The sequence below is a fragment of the Rhinatrema bivittatum genome, chromosome 11 (genome assembly GCF_901001135.1).
Source record: "Rhinatrema bivittatum chromosome 11, aRhiBiv1.1, whole genome shotgun sequence".
NCBI lineage: Eukaryota > Metazoa > Chordata > Amphibia > Gymnophiona > Rhinatrematidae > Rhinatrema > Rhinatrema bivittatum.
Window position 1 is genome coordinate 5,140,416 of NC_042625.1, and position 24,620 is coordinate 5,165,035.

General features: G+C 45.2%; 1 protein-coding gene across 1 annotated transcript in view; it reads right to left on the reverse strand.

The window, feature by feature from the left end:
- SF3A1 (splicing factor 3a subunit 1) overlaps window positions 1-24,620 on the reverse strand; it is a 195,297-nt gene that overhangs the window by 59,851 nt on the left and 110,826 nt on the right. The window contains 2 exon segments of the mRNA XM_029572040.1: window positions 1,963-2,205; window positions 11,061-11,182. Of these exon segments, the coding sequence (XP_029427900.1) occupies window positions 1,963-2,205; window positions 11,061-11,182 (365 nt within the window).

Genomic DNA, 24,620 nt, shown 5'->3' on the forward strand with positions numbered 1-24,620 from the left:
CTGAGTTGCTACGCTTCCTGTGGGGGTATATATACCCGTGCTGACGTCAGATCCATCTCCAACTGCTAGCACGAGCATACTATACCCATTCGTTCTGAGTCCATCTGGCTACATGCCAGGAAATGTTCTTCTGTTCAAACAGATACAAGCTCATTATAGGGCACAAGCTGTTTCTTTGGTAGCGTTATGGCTAGTTTCTCCCTTGGAGATTTGTAGAGCGGTGACATGGTCCTTGCATACCTGTGTTAAGCTTTACCATCTAGATGTTTGAGCTCAGGAGGCGGCATCCATTTGCCTCAGCATTGCTCTGTGGCGCTAGGGCAGCATCCTGCTCTATGAGGGACCTTTGGTACATCCCACTGGTCTGGCCTGGTCTAACTGGATGAAGAAGAAGTTGAAATTACTACTTACCTGATAATTTCCTTTCCTCTAGAACAGTTAGATCAGGTCAGAACTCTTCCTATGCTGAATTTCTTGTGTTTTACCTTTAGGCTATCTAGGAAAAACTTGATTATTGTACATGTGAAATTGTAACCTGTTCCAAACTATTTGGAGGGTGTGGGCTATAAATTTTAAATAAATAATGATAGGTAAGTAGGGTACTAGGCCTTGATAGCTCGTTGATCTGAAGTTATGAGTTTTTTTGTTTGGCATTTCATAATGATTCCTCTTTATTTTCCTTCATTCTTTTCCTGACTCCTTTGTAAATTCAATAGCTTTAAAAAAAGGGGGTCTAATTTGTTGAATATTGAGCTTGCCTACATATAGCTTGTTACAGGAATACTGGTAGGATGATGTCATTGCAGAGCTATATGAGGAGAGACATCAGCGAGCCAGTTGATTTCTGTGTGCATAACCCACTGGTCTGGTCTAACTATCCTAGAGGAAAGAAAATTATCAGGTAAGTAGTAATTTCACCTTTGTCTGGCAGTTTCCACCTGCTCCTTAGGGTTTTCAGCTTAATTGGAACCAGCTCTACTAACCTAGTTGCTATAAAGCCTTCATTTGCAACTACCTAAGGAATTTTTCCCTTATTTTATATCCCCCTCCCAATTCTTGTATCGACAATCCTCAGCCAGAAGTGCCATACCAGGACTGCTTCCAGAACCCATAACTGTGGGCCTCACATTTGGCCACTAGTATCACTATTGTGCAATGACTGGGACTCCCTGCCTACACAGTATCCCCAAGTCCAAACAACCTGTGGTGGGAGGAGGGGGAGAAAGAGGGGTTAATACTGAAAACCTGTGTGTGGTAACGTTCTGAGTTATGTGCACAAAAATAGAATTTTCAGTATTTCCCCCTGCCAACCACAGAACTTTTTGGGTACCAAAAATGATATCCATACAGAAAGGGGCATCAATGGAGGCATTCTGGAGCCAAAGCTAAACTTTAGCTGGTGAACACAATCTGGCCAAAGTTACAAGTTCGGTCAGAAAAATCACAGTCATAACTATCACAGCATATTCAGTAGCAGATTTGTGTGCGTACGACTCACTGAATATTCAGAAAAATGTGTGCATACAACTCTCTCCACTGCCACTTGCCAGCTATCTGAATACTGACCTTAAAAACAGAACAAAACAAAAAAATTAAAAACCATACTGCACACTCTTAAACTGGTTACTGTTTTATATGTATTCTTTGAATCAGGATGTCTATTTCTGTAAATATATGTTCCTTTGATAAATAAACTTGGAAATGGTCACCTTTGGTACAAATTATGCGAGTGAAACAAATACTATTAAAAAAAAAAAAGCTAAACCTCCGAGTCACTAGTGGATCCTCATCCACCAACTATGGATTTACTCATTTCCCTTTCAAGAACTTGAAAATAATTTACCCACTCTTCATTCCTTCTGTATAGAGATACTCCCCTATGATCTTGCCACCTATGGACTAGAGTCCACCACTGAAAATAAATAACTCACAGTAGCTGGTATATAATGAAGAATGCATTACCGAGGGAGGTCTGGGTACAGACGTAATTGGAGGAGCTGTGCTGGGTGGATTTGGTGCAGAGGAGGGTGGTGGGGGCTGTGGAATTTCATTGGGTTTACTGGGCCCAATCTTTTCCTTGCTGTCATCCTCTGGTACTAACCCCTTGGCTTTATGGATGGCTTCAATCTGTTCCTGCAAAGTAATGTTGGCCTGGGCAGCTTGCTGAGTGCGGGCCATACTACCAGAATGACCGTCCCAAGTCACCTGCAAAGAAAAAATGAAGAGAGAAAAAAAAAGGAGTTGAAATCAGACAAATTAATGGGAAAGAAAAAAAACAGCTCTCTGACAAGGACACCAGGTTGAATGTCCTAGATGAAACAAATGACTGCTTCATGGAGCAGCCAGTAAAACAACCAAGCAACAAACTATTTTAGATCGAGTCCTTAGTGGAACACAGGAGTTGGTGCAACACGTAACAGGGTTGGAGCCACTTGGTAATAGAAATTACAACATTATCAAATTAGATTTAACTGGAGGGAGCGCACTAAAGAAATCTACTGTGACAGTATTTAACTTTCAAAAAAGTGAATATGATCAAATGAGGAAAATGTTTAAAAAAAAACGGAAAGGAGCAGCTACAAAGTTTAAGAGTTTACATCAAGCATGGACTGTGTTTAAAAATATGAAAAACCTTTCATTCAAATATAACAAATTACTTGGACAATATCTTGGACTCATCCAAATATTAGATAAATGGAGGAAAAGACCTCAGACTTATGACATATCTTGTTCAATCGAACTATAAATATCAATGTTTCTTGTGTAATCATTGGTCAAAAAACCTCCATCCGTCCATGAATCTTTAATCAATTTAATTGCCGAAGACAGGGTGCGAGAGGAAGTGCGGAGCAGGTCATACGTTGTATCCGCTCCATATGCCACTGCAGCCTCCAATCATTCCACCTGCTCTGACTCTGCCGGAAGAAGATCTCTAGACGTCAGCAATTGCTGGACCCAGCGCAGGCTTGCACACAGCATGTAACTGCTACATACCGCCGCCCGGATACCCAGGGCCAACACTTCAAAGATGCGCTTAAGCAGGACTTCCAGCTTGCGGTCCTGAAGATCCTTGAGAGCTGCCAAACCTGCGACTGGAATAGTGGTCTACTTGACAACAGCCGAAACTGAAGTGTCTACCTTAAGGGACCGCAGGAGCTCCAGAGATTCATCTGATAACGGATAAATCTTATCCATGGCCCGACCAACCCGCAAACCAGCATACGGAGCATCCCACTCCCTAGTAATCAGCTGCTGAAGCATGGGATGGAAAGGAAAAGCCCGGGTCGGCGTTCGCAATCCCGCCAGGACTGGGTTCACAGAGTCCTGCGGCGGAGCATGCTGGGGGAGCTCCACTCCGAGCTCCGAAAGCACTGCAGGAATGAGGGGTTCTAATTCTTTTCTCTGGAATAGACGGACCACCTTAGGATCATCTCCATCCAAGGGGGGGGGGGGGGGTCTGTTTCCCGTTCTTCTTCCAATCCCCCACCAGCGGGGGGGAAAGGAGAGACTCCTGCATCTGCAGCCGCACTGCCCAGAACCTCCATAGTGGCTGTACCTCCTGAAGCCAAAGCGCCTTTTAACTTCGCGACCCGTAGAGACGCGGGCACAACCGTTCGCTTGGCTACCTTGGGGGACGGTCCCTGCACAGGTCTCACCGGCAAAGCACCACCTTGCGGAGACCTGGAAGCCAAAAAGGCTTTATGCATAAGGAGGACAAAATCTAAAGAAAAAGAATTAGAATCAAAATCATCTCCCCCTGAGATATCAGGATCCTCCTGGAAAAAATCCTGGCCCTGATCAAAAGTATCATCAAGACTGGCAGGGACTGGTGACAGCACTGGGGGAAGCTCCTCCGCCCCCATAGCCCTTGCCTGAGCTTCAGCAAAGGTGTTTAAGATGGCTGCCGTCCCTGCACTGAGGGGAAACGGGTCAGCCTGAGGCTCCCAGGGAGCAGATCGTTTTTGAGCCCCTTGGGGCTTAGCTAATGCTGCAGACCCAGAAAAAGAGCTGCCTTCCCCTCCAGGATGATTCTCCACATGCCACACACAAAAATGGCCTTGGCATTGTGGAGGGGGAAAAACCACCCAAAACGCAGCGAAATTAGTCAAAAACACAGCGATTTGGATGGGGAGGGGTCCTGGATTGCAGCCGACCAAAAAAGAAAAATTTTCAAAAATGTCACTTTTTTCCTCCAAACGCTGAGGATCGCCACGGGGTAAGAGAGGGACCGGACCACCGGAAATCTCTTCCCCCAGCTCCTTACCTGGCTGGAAGCCCCACGGTGTTACCAACCCCAGCTCCAATAACCTGCCACCAGAGGGGATGACCCCGAAGGATCTAACAGCCCCCTGGGAGGATTGGGAAACACTGCTATTACTAGCAACAGTAACATGGAATAGACTTAGTTTTTGGGTACTTGCCAAGTTCTTATGGCCTGGATTGGCCACTGTTGGAAACAGGATACTGGGCTTGATGGACCCTTGGTCTGACCCAGTATGGCATGTTCTTATGTTCTCCCTTCTGCAGAAGAACTAATTTTTTTTTAAACTTGCTTGATTCAAAACTTTATAGCTAGTTCACTCTTAGTTATTTCAAGGGATAGCCTAAACCCCAAAAACAGGACAAGACTGCAGGGTTTGCACTGCTGGAGACAGAGAAATACTGAAGGGATGCAGGAGGCACACCAGGTAAAGAGAGGGTGCTTTTCAAGTTTTTCTCTGTCTCCACCTGCTGGAAAAAGGAGGCATAACCCATGGTCTGGACTGATCTGGATACGTACAGGGGAACTGGTGTTACACAAATAAATACACTTTACTCAAGTAAGTGGGCTTTTGAAAATTAATACAATATATGTCATTGAATTGTCCATAGGATTTACTCGCTTAGGTGCACTTTACACAAGTAAATGGCTTCTGAAAATTGCTACAATAATAGTTACATTTAAACGTGTACATCCTTTTGAAAATTCACTTCTAAGGGAAGAGAAACCCAAATTATGGCTACACAATGCAAGGTTCCACTTTAAGATTCACCACTCAGGGAAAGGATTGAGGTATCATCTGCTCAGTGTGCAGGAGCAGCCAAGCAAGCAAACAGAATGCTAGGGATTATTGGGAAAGGAATGGAGAATAAAATAGAGAATATCACATTGCCTGTGAAGCGCTCCATGGTGGGACCTCATTTTCAGTATTGGAGAAATTACTTACCTGATAATTTTGTTTTCCTTAGTGTAGACAGATGGACTCAGGACCAATGAGTTATGTGCTCTCCTGTTAGCAGATGGAGACGGAGTCAGGTTTCAAAGCTGGCGTCACCCCAGATATACCCCTGCAGTGACCTCAGCTATTCAGTATCCTCTTTGAAAAGCCATTGCGGACATATTAATGAAGGACTTGATTAGAATTTGGATACAACTTGATTAAAAACTTGGTTAAAAAACTGGAGACCGTAACTGTACTCAACGAAGATAAGTGCCGAAATCTGACAATACTACAGGTGCCCTGAACTAGGGATAGGGCAACGGCTTACCTGAATTCATGTGGAATCGAGGTTCACCTCATGGTCGATTCCTTGGTGCCTCACCTGGGTAGCCATGGGTGGGATGCTGAGTCCATCTGTCTACACTAAGGAAAACAAAATGATCAGGTAAGTAATTTCTTCATTTCCTAGCATGTAGCCAGATGGACTCAGGACCAATGGGATGTACAAAAGCTACTCCCGAATGGGGCGGGAGGCTGCCCCTGGTCCAGTTAGCACAGCCCTCGGAAAGGCTAGGTCCTCTCGGTCCTGGACATCCAGGCGGTATAACCTGGAAAAGGTGTATAAGGAGGACCATGTTGCTGCTCGACAAATGTCAGTAGGAAAAAGCAGTTTAGCTTCCGCCCAAGATACTGCCTGGGTCCTGGTAGAATGAGCTTTGACCTGGAGAGGTAAGGGCTTCCCTGCCTCTATGTAAGCTGCCTGGATTACTTCCTTGATCCAGCGAGCTATGGTAGCTTGTGAAGCTGCTTCACCCTGTTTCTTTCCCTCATGAAGAACAAACAAGTGATCCGTCTTGCGCACTGGTTCTGAATGTTCCAGATACTGCACCAAATGCCTACCGACGTTTAGATGGCGAAGAAGTCGGTAGTCTTCCATGTCCTTGTGTCTATCCGGGGACAGTAAAGAGATGGATTGGTTCAGGTGGAATTCTGAGACTACCTTCCATAAGAAGGAGGGGATGGTGTGAAGCTGTACTGTTCCTGGAATAAACTGAAGGAACGGTTCCCAACAGGACAGCACCTATAGCTCCTAGATGCGATGAGCTGAGCATATTGCTACCAGGAATACAGTATTTAGTGTTAATAGGCGTAGGGACAGACTGCGTAGTGGTCTGAAGGAAGGCCCTGCCAGGAAGTCCAATACTAGATTGAGGTTCCATAGGGGACCGGCCACTATAAGGATGGTCGGAGATGCTTAACCCCTTTTAAGAAACTGGTTAAGTCCGGATGCACTGACAGACAGGTTCTGTTCACCTCAGCCCTGAAGCAGGAGAGGGCTGCCACCTGGACCTTCAGGGAATTGAGGGACAATCCTTTGTCCAGGCCATCCTGTAAAAATTCCAGGATCTTGGTGATCTTGGCCATTCATGGGGGCACCCCACACTCCTCACACCAGGCCTTGGATTCCACCAGCAACTTTACCAATTGATCCAGTTCTTCTCCAAACAGAAGCTTGCCCTTAAAGGGAAGGTTGCATAACTGGGATTTAGATGACAAATCCGCCACCCAATTCCTCAGCTAGAGGAGACGTCTTGCTGACACCATGGTGACCATCCCTCTGGCTGAGGTCCTCACCAGATCATACAGGGCATCCGCCACGTAGGCGATACCCGCTTCCAAGCGCGCGGACTGCAATGCTCTGCCACTGCCAGTTCCGGCACAGGTTTCCTGGATCCAACACAGGCATGCTCTCTACATTAAACTGGCACACATTGCTGCTCGAAGACTCAGCGCCGCCACCTCGAACGCCTGTTTCAACTGGATCTCCAGCCTACGGTCCTGCATGTCCTTAAGCTGCCCCAGTGACCGGAATAGTAGTCTTCTTAGTGACCGCCGAGACCGCAGTGTCCACCTTAGGGATCTTCAAAAGATCCAAGATGTCCGATGACCATGGATATATCTTAGCCATTGCTCTGCCCACCTTCAGATCGGCATCCGGAGCTTCCCACTCTCTGGTTACCAGTTTGCAGACTTTCTTGGGTAGCGGAAAAGACGTTGTGGGTCCCCGAATACCATCAACGACGGGATTAACCCCTTCATTGTCAGACTCCTCCTGAGACACCTTAAAGCCCAGGACCTCTAGGACCTGAGGAATAAGGGAGCGCAGTTAGTCTCTCTTTAATAACCGGACAACAGTGGGATCGTCGCCCTCTGTTGGCACGGTATCGGGATAATCAGAATCATCCGTATCCACGTCCGCCTGATCCGGGTCCTTACCCGCACCTATACCAGTGGGCTGTGCTGATCCATCACCTGGTAGTGGCCCCGGAGGCCCCTGAATGCTGACCTTTCTCTGTTGTTCCTGAACCCCTGGGCGATTCCCAGGATCAGTGGCCTTATTACATTTTTCCGGCGGATGATTGAGGTCCCCCGTGATCCTGGGTCTCTTCGCCGCAGTGCACTTATGAGCCAAAAAGGCCTCGTGCATGAGTAAAACAAACTCTGCTGAAAACCCCTCCGGAGCCCTGTCCCCTTCTGGGGAAACCACTGGAGGCCCAGCGCTCGCTCCTCCCGGTAAATCCTGTCCTATAGGATCCAAAACGGGGGTGTGTGGGGGGGTGTATGTCTTCCTCCCGCGATTCTAGGCCTGGGAGGACTGGGACGACCCATGAAGCGGGGCTTTCCACTTCGGAAAAATTCCCCCGCCTCCTCGGCACAGTCGGGGAATAGCAGCGCCGAATCCAGCTCCTGCCTGCATGAGCCACACATGCGGCATGCCGGCGAGTTCGAGCGCAGCCGCATCCCAGCAATTGCGCCGCCACGTGGCTGAAGGGTAAGGGAGAAAAAGGCCTCACTACACACAGAACCGCGGCGCGGAAAAAACACCAGAAACCAAGCGCGGTCAAAAAAATTAAAAACCGCGTGCGCCAACAGGCCACCGTTAAACCAGCCGGCCCCCGAGGGAAAAACACCGCTGCGACACAAAACAAACCCGAAAATAAAATTAACACTCACCCTTTCCCTTCTATGGCAACCCAGAGCTCCGGGAACCGAAGAGAAACGAAGCTGACAGCCTCCCACAATGCCTACCAGATCCGCCACACCAATCCTTATCTCAGAGTCACTCAGATCCAGAGCCCTTCTTCCTGTTGATCTTTATTACCTTTTTTTTTTTTTTTTTTTTTTTACAAACTTGACTAATCAGAAAAGCTCTGGCCGGGATCATGGGAGTAGCTACAGCAGTGTCCATGTGGCGTAACCAGGAGCCCCTGGCCTGTGCACACGGACCCGTAGCGGGCGAAGCCCCTGACAGGGATAACCAATCCCCCGGACGCCCGGCTTCCACTGAGGGATGGCCCACCTATCCCATGACTTTTTACTTTTCCTAGAAGCCTCTCATGAGGAACTTTGTCAAACGCCTTCTGAAAATCCAAGTATACTACATCTACTGGTTCACCTTTATCCACATGTTTATTAACTCCTTCAAAAAAGTGAAGCAGATTTGTGAGGCAAGACTTGCCCTGGGTAAAGCCATGCTGACTTTGTTCCATTAAACCATGTCTTTCTATATGTTCTGTGATTTTGATGTTTAGAACACTTTCCACTATTTTTCCTGGCACTGAAGTCAGGCTAACCGGTCTGTAGTTTCCCGGATCGCCCCTGGAGTCCTTTTTAAATATTGGGGTTACATTTGCTATCCTCCAGTCTTCAGGTACAATGGATGATTTTAATAAGTTACAAATTTTTCTTTCAATATATTTATAAATGATCTAGAAAGAAATACGACGAGTGAGATAATCAAATTTGCAGATGACACAAAATTGTGCAGAGTAGTTAAATCACAAGCAGATTGTGATAAATTGCAGGAAGACCTTGTGAGACTGGAAAATTGGGCATCCAAATGGCAGATGAAATTTAATGTGGATAAGTGCAAGGTGATGCATATAGGGAAAAATAACCCATGCTATAATTACACGATGTTGGGTTCCATATTAGGTGCTACAACCCAAGAAAGAGATCTAGGTGTCATAGTGGATAACACATTGAAATCGTCGGTTCAGTGTGCTGCGGCAGTCAAAAAAGCAAACAGAATGTTGGGAATTATTAGAAAAGGAATGGTGAATAAAACGGAAAATGTCATAATGCCTCTGTATCGCTCCATGGTGAGACCGCACCTTGAATACTGTGTACAATTCTGGTCGCCGCATCTCAAAAAAGATATAATTGCGATGGAGAAGGTACAGAGAAGGGCTACCAAAATGATAAGGGGAATGGAACAACTCCCCTATGAGGAAAGACTAAAGAGGTTAGGACTTTTCAGCTTGGAGAAGAGACGACTGAGGGGGGATATGATAGAGGTGTTTAAAATCATGAGAGGTCTAGAACGGGTAGATGTGAATCGGTTATTTACTCTTTCGGATAGTAGAAGGACTAGGGGACACTCCATGAAGTTAGCATGGGGCACATTTAAAACTAATCGGAGAAAGTTCTTTTTTACTCAACGCACAATTAAACTCTGGAATTTGTTGCCAGAGAATGTGGTTCGTGCAGTTAGTATAGCTGTGTTTAAACAAGGATTGGATAAGTTCTTGGAGGAGAAGTCCATTACCTGCTATTAAGTTCACTTAGAGAATAGCCACTGCCATTAGTAATGGTAACTTGGAATAGACTTAGTTTTTGAGTACTTGCCAGGTTCTTATGGCCTGGATTGGCCACTGTTGGAAACAGGATGCTGGGCTTGATGGACCCTTGGTCTGACCCAGTATGGCATTTTCTTATGTTCTTAAGGCGCCTAACACCTCAGGAAGCGATTGTCAGAAAGGAGAAAAAAATCTATACTGAAAACTAAAAAATCAAACTAAAAAACTGCAGGAGTGCATCTCTGCCATCTGCTGGAGTCAGAGAAATACTGAGGGTCTGCAAGTGGCACTCTAGTATATAGGGCAGTGCCCAAAGCTTTGTTCTATGACTCCATCTGCTGGTAGGGATGCACAACCCACTTCTCTGGACTGATCCTGGTGCATACTGGGAACAGAGAGATACCGAATGGCTGAGGTCACTGCAGGGGTATATCTAAGTTGACATCAGCTTTGAACCCTGACTCAGTCTCCAACTGCTAACAGGACAGCATATATCCCATTGGTCCGGAGTCCATCTGGCTACATTCTAGGAAATGAAAATTTTGGCAGCTCCTTTTAAAATAAAGCATACCGTAGTAGTATAAGAAGAGATTCATTAATAATTTAAGTTCTAATGTCTCCTCCCCCTTATACATTTTCATCACTTCCTTTGACTGCTGTTATACCAAAGAAGACTAACAGATATATTGTTCTCATATAATCCTGCTTTGACTAAACTCTTTCAATGCATTTTCTTTTAACTGAAAGTCTCTTCCACTCATTTTGCAGCTCTCCACCCTCAATCCTTTGTTGCAAGTTTTTTTCATTGTGTACTAACCCACTATACCAGGAAGAGCCATCAAATCATCTCAGCACCAAGAGGTCTAGTCAGGAGAGTACAGCATTCGTTTTCCAATGCTTGAATCCTGGTGCTGAGATAGGACATCCAGCCTCCTAAAAGACATGGTATCTCTTTCCCATAAGATTCCCCAGATGTACTTTATGCACAGTATCGATATCCATCTCCACTTAACTCTAGTGAAATAGAAAAGCGGGTTATGTATAAACCTGGATGTAACAGACAAGCATTATCACAACCAGTGGACTGCCAGGCTAGTCAACAACTCTTTAATGGATACAATAAGAATTTGGCTCACGTGAAAATTATGATCAGAAATTAAAAGCTTGTACTAGATTTTCAGGAATTATTACAATAAATCGGAGAAACCAAAGACCATACCTTTTCCTCAGGTTTCTGGATCTCCTCCTCTCCGATCTTCTTACCAATAGCCGTTTCCTCTACACCGAAAATATCAGTACGGCGCTCAGCCAGCTGCTTCAAGCTGCTCTCAATATCCAAACCTGGTAGAAAAGGTCACATATTGGAACAAGAGTTTTACATTGTTATTTTACTGAAAAACTAACAGCAAAAGCCAAAACTAACAGCAAAAGCCAGAGTCACATTCTAGGGTGCAAAATGTGTTTTAGAAATGCCTACTAAAAGGCCAAGGCAGGGAGAAAGGTTCTATGTTACATATATGGTGGGCCTGTCTTGTCATAGTAGTTTTGAAATTACTGTCAAGAGTACATAAGACAGGTGATTCATATAGGTTTGAAATGAGACCCAAAAACATTAATGAATGCTGCTATAGAAAATTCTTTAAAAAAGGAGAAACTGGCAAAGCAATTTCTTGTGGTGGCTAGATGCGAAATTGCAGCCACATGGATAAAAGGTGGTGCTTCATGACATGACTGGGTTCATAAAGCCCTTGGGAATATATATCTTAAAGAAAAATTGACAGCTTTTCTAGGTGTTTGGAAAGCATTTTCAGACTAGAATGCTATTCAGGTTTAACTAAATAATATCCTATGAGTAATATTTAGGGAAAGCACGTTTACTTACCTGTAAACAGGGTTCTCCACAAATAGGATGAATTAGCCAATATGCATGGGCATTGTCACCTAACACCACCGACCAAAGTCTCAGAGCACCATAACTGAGCATGCTCCATTGTTTGGGGGAATTTCAGTGGATGCACAGAGTTACAGAACTGGAGGTGCAGGATTTATATTGACATTCTGTCCCTTCCTATAAATTCCAGATTTCACTCTCATAGCCATATAGAATTAGTTGAATGAGGCTATCAAATAATTATATAGTGTGAAACTGGCCAGCTTTTTAAAATTATGCAGAAGACCCTTTGGACTTTTTTATTAACACCAAATATTCAAAAGCTGTGTTCATCCCATCAGGCTCATATATCTCATTAAAGAGGTAAATTGAATAACACAATAACTTTGTTTTATTATTGTTACTCATAAATTATAACAATAACATTAATCTTGGAATATTATATATTTTTAATATAAACGAAAGGTTTTCACAAGATATGTTGTGTCGTGAAACATTTTATTATGTATATATTTAAGGAAACATACATAAATTGTCGAAATACATTTCGTTCATTTAACCTTTAACCTCCGGTTTGCTTGTAGACTAATTACTGTGTCCCGAAATTATGTTTGTCTAAAAAGTGTGTCACCAACATGAAAAGTTTGGAAAGCTCTGCTCTAAACAGTGCAACAATGGAAAAACAAACATTTCACCATTCCACATGAAACAAAATCAAAATATTTAAATCATTAATTATAATAGTAAAATCATACTAATAAAATAATTTCAAACAGCTGATGTATAGAATATCCAATAATTAAAGACGCATGCAAATTTTCAAAGCTTTACCAAACACCAATAAAATATTTCAAAACAGCAAACAGAAACACTATTCAATAATTAAAATAAGGATAAAAAATATCCCACACTCCATAGCTGGGAACTTTTGATTTTCAGTCTGAGCTTGTCATGGATTAATGGGAGGAGGCGGTGGTTGCAATACAAAGACTTTTTCCTTTCTCTCACATACACACACTCCATCACAGGAATATTCCCTTACTTAAACATATTCATACACACACTCACTCTCTCCCCCACACATATGCTCTCTCCTCCATATGCTTTCACATACACACGCACTTGTACTCTCTCCCCTCACATGCTCTCTCCCCCTCATGCTCTCTCAAACAAATGCTCTCTCACAAACACATACTCTTTTTTTCCCTCACATGCTCTCTCCCCAAATACTCTCATATACACATGCACTCACACATGCTCACACGCATATTATTTATTTATTTTTATTTTTGGTTTTTTATATACCGATCTTCTTGCATTGGATACAAATCAAACCGGTTTACAGTGACAATTAAACTTGCCTGAGAGCATTACATAGAACCTAGAACATATAAAAGAAAAACTTTAAGTAACATGGTATTGAAGTAAACTTCTTATACTAGTTGCCTTGCAAAAAGCCATTAAAGTTAACAAGCAGTTGAATGCATCGAATGAATTTGGGCTAGAATGCAGGGGGAGGACGGCGGAGGGAAGGACAAGGGGATATATATTTTTTACTCTTCATCCTAAGTGTAGGTAGCAGCAGCAGCTTTCTTCTTGGACTTCCATGGCATTAGGAGGCCTCCACTATCTTCCTTGTTCAGCAGAGATGCTGCCTCTCTTCAGCCGCGCGGCCCGGCTGATCCTGCCTCTCTCCTACCGTATGGCTGGCCGATGCTGCAATTGACCCTTTCAGTTTTTCTTCTGGCCACTCCTTCCAGCTACAATTATTGGGCATCCTTCTACCTACCCGTGCGGGCCCACAACACATTTCCTCTTCCAATCCTTGAGGGCTAGAAGGAGGAGGTCCAATTGCCTAGGTCCTGCAGCTGCCACCAGTGTTGGGAATCGGGACAAATTTTTTTCACAATTCTGAGCAGGTCCGATGGAAGCAGTAGGTGGCTGCTGGGTCACCCCCAAACCTGTGGCACCCAAGGCGATCACCTAGTTCGCCTAGTGCTTCCACTGGCCCTGCTCACACACACACACACTCCTTCACAATCTCCTCATATAGTCTCTCTCTCTCTCTCTGAAACCCACACTCAAGCATCCACTGCCCTCCCCCGCTTTCCTACCTCCCATACTCTCACCCTCTCCTCCCCCATACCCCCTCCCCTCATATAGGTTCCCTCTCTCTGAAACCCACACTCAAGCATCCCCTGCCCCCCTACTCTCTTAACTCTCCTTTTCTTACCGAGGCAATAACTGATGATAACGTCTCCATGCGAAAACGTGACACCCTGAGGCAGCGGTTTACACGCTTCAAATCCAGAATGGGTCAGAAGGACCCCTCTTTTTTGGGGACTACGAAGTAACTGGAATAACGCCCTTTTTGCTGCTCCGCCTGAGGAATCGGGGTGATGGTGCCGAGATGCAGAAGGCGATGCAAGGTACTGCCTGTTGTTTCTCTTCGTAACTGCATGGGGAGACCAGAAACTGCTCCAGAAGGCAAGTGTGCAAAACGTAAAGCATAGCCTTGATTTATCACAGTAAGGACCCTTTCATTGGGAAGAAATGGCCCCAGATGCGGACTGGGTAGCCCCGGTTCTGCCAAAGCGTCGGCCATGAAAGGGCTGAGACCAGGACTATTGGCGACCGGTCGCTTGCCGAAAGGAAGAAGCTGGAGCTCTGGACGGATGAAATCTCCGATTGCTTCTGAATTGAGAGCGAGAAGAAAAGGAGTCCCTCTACTTGGGCCTATCCCTCTGGCAGTCAGTGAACTTTGTTCTTCCCAGGGATGGAATCATATCCTCGAGGTCCTTGCCAAAAAGCAATTTACCCTTGAAAGGCAACAACCCCAGCTGAGCTTTGGAGGAAATATCTGCTGACCAGTTTCTTAACCACAGGAGCCATTGAGCCGAGACTGCCGACACCATGGATCTGGCCAAAGTCAGTAACAGATCATAAAGTGCATCCGCACTATAAGCGGTCGAAGCTTCCAGATGCCCTGCTTGCTGTGCTTCTGCATTGGAAAGACCAGCATTAGCCTGTAACTGCTGAACCCAGCAAAGGCCCGCTCGCAAGGCAAAATTGCTGCACATAGCTGCCCACGCTCCCAGTGCCGAGACTTCAAAATTTTTCTTGAGCTGCAGCTCCAACTTTCTATCCTGCAGGTCCTTCAGGGCAATCCCGTAACCGGGATTGTGGTCTTTTTGGTGACTGTGGACACCGCTGCGTCCACCTTGGGCACCCGCAGTATGTCAACTGCTTCCTCCGGAAGAGGATATAGCTTACCATAGCCTTGCTAACTTTCAATCCCAGATCTGAGGTATCCTATTCTCTATACAGCAAGTCCATGGCAGAAAAATGAAAAGGAAAGGATGTAGCCGGGCCTCTCAGACCCAACAACACTGGATCCATGGCCCCTAGCTTGGACTCCTCTGGTGGCCCATCTATGCCTAGCTCTCAGAGTATGGCAGGGATAAGCGGAGCCAACTCCTCCCTCCTAAACAGATGGACCACCTTAGGGTCGTCTCCTTCCACAATGTGAGAGCCTCGTGCTGGATCCTTTGGATGTTGACCAGGGTCTGTATCCACCCCCATCAGAGGCTTGCCCTGCGGGTCCTGGTCCCCTGGGTCCATATCCTGACCCGAGGAATCAGTATCGGTCTGATGAGCAAAGGGCGCTTAGCTTTGGAGGACCCAGAGACTCCTTTAGACTTAGACTGCTTTCGAGAAAGAGACTTAACACCACCAGAGGAAGTTTTATTTATTTATTTGTAAGCTTTTATAAACCGAAGTTTAGCGAAAGGCCTTCACTCCGATTTACAGGTATAACAGTTTACAGGTGTAACACAACAGATATAACATCAGTTACAAAAAGATTAACGACTACATTCATAACTGTGGGAGGTGAAGTAGGCCTTCCCTCCAAAAAACATTACAGAGAACATATGTTTATAAGTGTAGACATGAGGAATAGAAAGTGACTGTGGGAGGTGATAAAACTAGAGACAAATGAATCGTCAGGCTTTGTATGTTAATGCAGTTGGGTATTGTCATGGTATTTATGTCATCTAGCGTTAGTGGTTTCACCGCGTAGTGATATCTCGTGATTTTATAAATTACAATAGTGTGATATCAGTTGGGCTTAAAAGGCTCAACTGAGTATGATGGAGGAATATAAGCTGGGTGGTGATTGAAGTGGTTGAGGTTAGCAAGGTTCTTAACGAGAATTGAGATTCTTGGTTGTAGCAGCGTGAACAATGAGCCTATCCCTTCTTTGTAGGCTTGTCTGAAAAGCCAGGTTTTGAGCAGTTTTCTAAATATTTTAGTGTTGTTCTGTAGTCTTAGGTGTTCCGGTAGGGAGTTCCAGAGGCGAGGTCCTGCTATTGACATAGCTCTGTTTCTTACGGTACTGAGTTTGGTGGTTGTGACTGATGGGATGTCCAGCAGTGCTTTGTTTGTTGATCTAGTGTTGCGTTGAGAATTGAGTCGTTGTATAATGGTGTTTAGGCATGTGCTTTCACTGTTGTGTATTGCATTGTGGAAAATGGTTACCCCCAGCCTGCAGCTTCCCTTCCCTCCTGGCTTTAAAAGCCTTATGGAGAAATAAAATAAACTCAGAGGAGGAGGAGGAGTCAGAAACCTCCTCGGGGCTATCCTCCATTGCAGGTGAGAGAGGCTGTAAAGGTTCGCGCCCTCCAGGAAACCCTGGCTGAGGAGAGAGAGGGAGAATTCCCTCCCCCATAGCCACACGAGTCGCTGATCTAGAAGACTCCAAAAAGGCCTCCGCTCCCACGCTCAGCTGATCTAGGTGCAGCTAACACTGAAGGAGCTCGGGCAGCTTTGCCTTTAACCATTTTCGTGGCCCCGGAGGATCCCTCCCCCAGGAAGACACGCTGAGCACAGCCCATCCCGAGAGAGACGTGCGTGGGCTGAGCCACATGCAAGGCACACAGAAGAGCGCGGCATTGGGCAGCGGGCCTGAGAAAGCTAAAATTCAATTCTGTAAAAAAACCAAAAAACAGAAAAATCATCGCGGTCAGCCCAAGCGCCGAGTCAGGTAGGGAAGAAAGAGCCGCAGCGCCGGTGACACTGACAGAAAATGAAAGAAAATCAAAACTTTTTTTTTTTTTTTTTAAAGACTTGCCCAGCAGTGGTCCACAGTACTGATCCGGTGGGGTGGAGTGAACTGGGCTCCCCGGTGTCGCACACTGAGCTGCTAGCTTGGAACAAGAGGGCCCTCGACTCTATAATGCAGCTGCCTCAACAACCAGCGGGGGATGGTCCCCTCAGGACCTTACAAACCCCCTGGGATGCTCAGGAAAGAAACTGCTCCTTTTTTTTTTTTTTTTTTTTAAATCAAAGTTAAAAAAAAAAAAAAAAAAAAAAAGTTTTACCATCCGAAATCTCTAAAACTCACAGAACTCACTACTCTAACTCCACTAAGAAATCAGCACAGACTATAGGCCTTGCACCTCCACCATCTGCTGGAGACAGAGAAATACTGCCAGAGAAATACTGCCGGACTGTAGGTGGCACCATCTTATATAAGGCGGAGTTTTGTTTTGAAAACTTCTCTGTCTCCATCTGCTAGGGGGGGGGGGGGGGGGGGGGGCAAAACCCAGAAGTCTGGACTGATCCGGGTACATACAGGGAAATGCTCTTGCCATACTTATAGTTACTATGATTTAATATATTTATGTCTTAGAACTGTTGACATTGCATGGCAAAAATACAGGGGATCTCCATGGAAGTGAGGGGAATTATAAAGCTAAATTAATTGGGTACATGGACAAAGACGTTTTCTGCCATCATGTCTCTATGTTGCTATATGTTGTACTCTGTTGACATGGACCAATAAAGAAGAAAATGAAGAAAGCACAGTTGCTTACAGTAACAGGTGTTCTCACAGGACAGCAGGATATTCAGTCCTCACATATGGGTGACATCATCAGGATGGAGCCCAATCACAGAACACTTTTGTCAAAGTTTCTAGAACTTTGACTAGCACCTACTGGGCATGCCCAGCAATGCACTGACCCTGCATCCAGCAGGGGTCCCCCTTCAGTCTCGTATTATAGTAAAAACATATGAACGAAAAATAAAAGCAAGTTTGCTTACCGTAAACTGTGTTTCCGTAGCTAGCAGGATGAATTAGCCATGCTGTTTGGGAAGCGCCACAATCCCGGGTAGGCGGAGTTTCTCTTAGCTGATCACAGAGTTTTGAACTCTGTGCGTCTGTGCGGTCATCTTCCCGCGCGGTTCCCTCACCTCTTCAGTTTCTTTGTAGCCAAGCGAGAGGTAAGCTCAGAAGGAATATTTGATTCTTTGTGACTGTCTAGGGAGGTGGCTGGGTCAGCATGGCCAATTCATCCTGCTCTCTACGGAAACACCATTTACGGTAAGCAAACTTGCTTTTTCCCATCGATAGCAGGGCTGAATTAGCCATGCTGTTTGGGAGTCCCAAGGTTGTCCTTGGTTGTGTCCTTGTATATTTATTGTTCTTAGGTTAGGACATCAACCTTTGAAGTGGTAGACAGTCTCATGTTCTTTTTAGTGATAAGACTGCTGTGCCTAGTGCCGCATCAGAGGTCGTCTGTTGTTGGAGGCAATAATGCGATGTGAAAGTATGAATGGACGACCATGTTGCCGCTTTGCAGATCTCAATTAATGGAACTTTATTTAAGTGTGCAACTGATGCTGTGGTAGCGTGAATTTGGTGCACCTGAGGCTTAGTGGGTAGTTTGATGGAGCGTTTGCTGTAGCAAAAAAGTATGCATTGTGATAACCAACTGGCTATAGTCCTTTTTGAGACTGGTTGACCAGGATCATTTGGGTTAAAGGAAAGGAACAGTTGAGAAGGTCTCGAAGTTGATTGAGTCCTGTTTTTATAGTAGGCCAACGCTCTTTTACAGTCCAACGTGTGTAAAAGTTTTTCACGTTCATTATTATGTGGTTTTGGCATAAAAATAGGTAGAGTTATGGTTTTGTTAAGATGAAAAAATGTTACCATCTTAGGTTGAAAAGAAGGGTGAGGATGAAGGGTCACTTTGCCATGGTAGAATTCAAGATAAGGGGAGTAGTGAACTAAAGCTTGTAATTCACTGACCCTTCCTTGCAGAAGTTATGGCAATGAGAAAAACTGTTTTCCATGTTCGAAAAGCGGAAGCATTAATTGTTCCACTACTACATTTAAGTCCCATGAAATTGGAGGCTTATTCACCGGTGGTTGAAGCCGGATCATTCCCTTCATGAATCTAGATATCAACAGGTGGTTAGACATTGGAAGGTTATTAAAAGGTTCATGAAAGGCTGCTATAGCACTGATGTGAACGCGTACTGAAACGATTGCTAATCCTGCTTCATAGAGTGTGTGCAGATATTGTAATAATTGAGTGGCCGTGGATGAAAAAGGGTTTATGTTCTTTGGAGCACACCAGTCTAAGTAATGTTGCCATTTCCCTTTGTAGTTAAGTCTAGTTTAAGGTTTCCGTGATGCAATAAGAATATCTTCTAATTGAGAGGATAAACCTAAGGGAGTTAATATTTGCCTCTCAATCTCCACGCTGTGAGATAAAGGGATTGATTCATGGGGTGAAGTAGTGAGCCCCCTTCCTGTGTCAGAAGATGTGGGAGGTTTTGTAACGGTATCAGTGGATGAATGGAGAGTTTCAAGAGATACGTGTACCAGGGCTGTCTCGGCCATGCCGGGGCTATTAAAATCATGTCCAACACGTCCTGGATGTATTTCTGAATCGTTCGAGAAATGAGTGGAATGGGTAGATAGGCATACATCAAGCCTGGTGTCCATGGAATGAGAAAGGCATCTGGAGCCATCCTTTGATTGCTGGGATAAATTGAGCAAAAGGTTTGGACTTGTCTGTTTGCTTCCGTGGCAAAGAGGTCTATTATGGGAAACCCCCACTGTTTGAAGATGGTTTGTGCCATCTCTGGATTCAAGGTCCATTCGTGTGAATGAAAAATTCAACTGAGACGGTCTGCTGTCACATTATCCAGACCTGGAAGATACGTTGCTTGAATGGATACTTGGGCTTTGACTGCCCAATGTAGAATTCGTGCTGCTTCCTGGCAGAGAGTCCAGGAACCGGACCCTCCTTCCTTGTTTATGTAAAACATGGCTACCTGGGAGTCTGTACATACCATGAGGTTGATCCCCGTATCTGATCCGAGAACGTTTGAAGTGCCATCCAGATGGCTTTTAGCTCCAGGAGATTGACCTGATATGTAGATTCCTGAGGGGTCCACAGACCTTGAGTTTTCAGGTCGTTCAGATGTGCTCCCCAACCTTTGTGGGAGGCATCTGTGGTCAGAGTTATTTGGTGAGGTGGTAAACAGAATGGAGCTCCCAAGGAAAGGTTCTTGGACAGGAGCCACCATCGAATGTCCTCTTTCATTGCGTTTGTAATTTGAATCTTGGTGGTGAGAGGTTGTATGTATTGAGACCACTGAGTTTTTTAATCCCCATTGTAATAGGCGCATGTGGAGACTGGTGTGGGAAACCACATAGATTGCTGCTGCCATATGACCTAGAAGTTGAAGAACATGGCGTGCTGATGCCCGGTTTCTGTGAAGTAGGCTGTGTGCCAGTGATTGCATGTTCTGCATCCTGTCTTGGAGAAGGTACGCTCTCTGTTTGACTGTGTGTATGAGAGCGCCTATGAACTGACGTATTTGAGTCTGTTGATTATAAATCCCAATGTCTGAAGACATTTGATCGTGCGTATCGTGTGTTCTTGCAGTGTAGACTGGTTTGATGCTACTATTAACCAGTCGTCCAGATAAGGGAATATTTGGATCGAAAGTTTTCTGAGGTGAGCCACCACCACTGCTAGACATTTGGTGAATACTCTTGGAGCTGAAGATAGGCCAAACGGGAGAACCTTGTATTGGTAATGTGTATTCTGAACTTGGAAACATAGGTAACGCTAAGAAGACGGGTGAATTGGTATATGGGAATATGCATCCTTCAGGTCGATGGAACATAGCCAATCGTTGTGTTGAATCAGTGGTAGGATATTTTTGAGAGAAGTCATTTTGAATTTCTCTGTATATGTTTGTTGAGTAGTCTGAGATCTAGAATGGGTTGTAGGCCACCCGACTTCTTCAGAATGAGGAAATATTGGGAATAAAATCCTTGGTGTTGCTGATGAAGGGGAATAATTTGGATAGATTGTTGAATCTGCAGGTTGTTCAATTCCACTGTGAGGGATGTGGAGTGGTATCGTATCATCCTCTTCGGAAAGAATATGAGGAAGAGATGGAGTGGATTGAAAATTTAGAGAATAACCGTTTCTGATAATGTTTAGTACCCACTGATCTGAAGTGATGGAATCCCACTTTTGGAGAAAAAATTGAAGGCGTCCTCCTATGAAAGCAGGTAGTGGTGGTGGCTGCATCAATTTCAAAAAGAGGAAGCAGGCTTCTGCTGAGGGGTTGGCACTTGTTTTGTTGTTCTTTGCTGCCTGGCACGACCCCTAGCACCCTGCTGAGCTGCATTTCTCGGAGGGACATACTGTTGAGGCCTGTACTGCGTATAAGGCCTGTTGTATGGTCTCGAGTAATACTGACGACGGTAAGGATAGAATCGATGTTGCGACTTCTGAGAATCTGCAGGAGTGGTGAGAGATTGTACCTCTGCACTTTGTTCTTTCAAATGTGATACGATATCTCCAAATTTATCTCCAAAGAGATTGTCGCCCATACATGGAATGTCGGCCAACTTCTCATGGACATCAGTCCGAATTGTGCTGGCTTTAAGCCAAGCCATACCCCTGGCCACAAAAGCTGAAGCAGATGCTCTTGCTGAAGATTCGAAAGATTCATAAATAGAGCGTAATAAATGCCTAAGTCCTTCTTCCATCTCCAAGAAAGACTGGTGCGGTGTGTTGTTTCCGATATACACAGTGGACGCAGTTTTTGGAGTGTTTCAAAGAGGTACTGCGTAGTGTAAAACTGGTGATGTTGTAGCCTATTGGTAAGCATAGAGGAATGATAGATCTTTTTCCCAAAATCATCTAGGCATTTATTTTCTCTGCCCGGTGGAGTATTTGAATGCAACTTATTCCATTTTGCCTTGGACAAGGCTGATTCTACCACTATTGATTGGTGTGGTAGTTGGGCGGATTCGTAAATTGTTGAATTACGCACCTTATATATGATGTCAATTTTTCTAGAAGTAGCCGGTGATGAGAAAGGAGCCTTCCAAATTTTAAAGAGTACGTTTTCTAATACCGAATGAGGTGGGAGAGCGGTAGGCTCGGGAGGAGATTCGAATATCTTTAAGATACCAAGCATTTCAGCTCTTGGGTCAGGTATTCTTCCCATTTCCACCTGAAGAAGACTGCCTACTTTCTCAACAAATTTCGAATAGGTCAAGTCCTCCGGAGGAGAATATGGTTCAGGTAAACCTTCCTGAGGATCAGATGGCATACCTGTTGAGGAAGTCACAGAATAAACTGATTCCGGAGAACCTGGGCTGATGGGGTTGAGTTGGAGTATCTTCTTTTGCTGGTTCTAGAGGTTCTATTCCTGTAGGCGGTGCAGGAGAATCTTCTGGAGAACACTGTGATGGTAAAATTCCTTTGTTTTTTCCAATTCTTGGAAAAAAAAGAGGAGAGAATATCTGAGATTTTCGTCATAGTTGAAGCAGCCAAAGTACCTTGTGGAGGAATGTGAATATTTTGCTTTGGGATTCTCGTTGGAATAGCCGCAAGCAAAATATCTTCCGGTACTTGTCCCTTATGTTGACCTTGAGGAGGTATAACTGGCGAAGGGCGAATACGTTTTGTTAATGGTATTTGTAAGGAAGGAGAATGTCTCTTCTCTCTAGAAAGCGATGAGAGACTGGCCAAAGAACTACCACTAGGAGAACGGCCTGATGATAGGGATTCTGATGCCGAGAAGCCTTGAATGTCTACATCTGTAGAAGGATGTCTACATCTGTAGAAGAATGTCTACATCTGTAGAAGAAACATTCAAAAGAGCGTTTTGAACGTTCCTTCTCCACAGCAGGCCCTGTCCTCTGGAACAGACTACCGACTGACCTAAGACTGGAACCTTGCCTTTATACCTTTCGAAGAAAACTGAAGACATGGCTTTTCCTCCAAGCCTTCCCCTAGTCAAAATGCCACTTCGGACTCAGCCAAGGAATGAGATAATTACTAATCTCATAACCCGTCTTATATTATTTATATGTTGCTAATTCCGCTCTACCTTCTTCCTGGCTACTTTAGCCCCCAAGTTCAATGCCCTTGTTATATGTAACTTTGCTTGTTTCAGCCTTCTTGTTTGGTTACACTTGTTAATCCCCTAAGTTCCATGTAAACCGGCCTGATGTGAATTCCATTCGTGAAGTCCGGTATAGAAATATATATTAAATAAATAAAATAAATCTGAAGTTAAGGACATTCTTGAAGAGCTTCTTGATCGTATTATTTGTTTTGTGGAAGCAATATGGTGTGATTTATGGCTATGTTTGCCCGATGCACTTCTTTCTAGTGATTGGAGGTGCATTGTTTTAGCACCATGCGCTGTAGGAGCATCCCGGATTATTCTATGCTCCGTGGGAGCGTCGTGCAATAGGCTTTGCACCGTATGTGCTCCGTGCGCCATGCCTGCTCCGCGCATCGTGTGACGCGTTGAGGATGCGTCGTCGCGGCAATGCGCCGTAGGTGCGCCATGCTTCGTTCGTTTTGAGGCATCGTGTTGTGTCTTCGACGACGCAGACTGCGCAGGCTCCGATGAAATGGCCCCCGGTGCTTTACGCCACAGATCCTCTGCCGGATCCCCGGCTTTTGAACGAGGCCTTGAGGGTGTGTGAGACCCTGGCCTGTAGCGTTTTTCGGGCCTCTCGAGTCCCGCTGGTCCCAGCGAGGACACCCGCTTCAAATGGGCCGGTCCCGGCGAAGAATGGACAGAGGATGGTGGGGCCGAAGTGCCCAAGCGGACCCTCTCCATCTTCGCGGCCCGGTGTCGCTGGGCCCTCGGAGACATCCTGCCGCAGTCCCAGCACGACTTTTGATCATGATCCAGGCCTAAGCAAATGTAGCAATAATTAAGTCCATCCATGATGGACATAATTTTGCCACATTGGCAATATTTGAAACCAGACGGCTTCAAAGCCATCTGGGATGAAAATTCTTGAGAAAAAACGCAAAAAATTTCGATGAAAAAATCTAGTCAGAGAAAAATCGCTAAGAGAAAAACACCCCGCGTGCGAACGGCTCGCGGAAAAAAAGATCACAGAGTTCAAAACTCTGTGATCAGCTAAGAGAAACTCTGCCTACCCGGGATCGCGGCGCTTCCCAAACAGCATGGCTAATTCAGCCCTGCTATCCGACGGGAAAAATAAGAAAATGTAACGAACCCAACTCTGTGGGGTGGCGGGCGGGTTTCGTGAGGACTACCATCCTGCTGTCCTGTGAGAACACCTGTTACAGGTAAGCAACTCTGCTTTCTAACAGGACAAGCAGGATGGTAGTCCTCACATATGGGTGAGTACCGAGCTGAGGATGCCAGAGCAAAGTGCCAAATGCACCCAAAGATGTGCAACATGCACAACAACAGGGGTGGAATTTGATTAGGAGGGCATCCTGAACGGGTAGGTGGAAGGATGTTGGGAAGTTAAACTGAAAACAAGTTGCGTAGAATGGACTGGCCAAAGATGGAATCCTGTGTGCCAGCCTTATCTAAGCAATAATGGGCTGCGAAAGTATGGAGAGAACTCCAGGTAGCAGCCTTACAAATATCAGCAAGCAGTACGAACAGAGGTGCGCTACTGATGTCGCCATGGCCCTGACAAAGTGTGCTTTTACACGGTCTTTCAGCGGAATGCCTGCTTGCTGATAGCAAAAAGAAATGCAGTCCGTTAACCAGGAGAAGAGG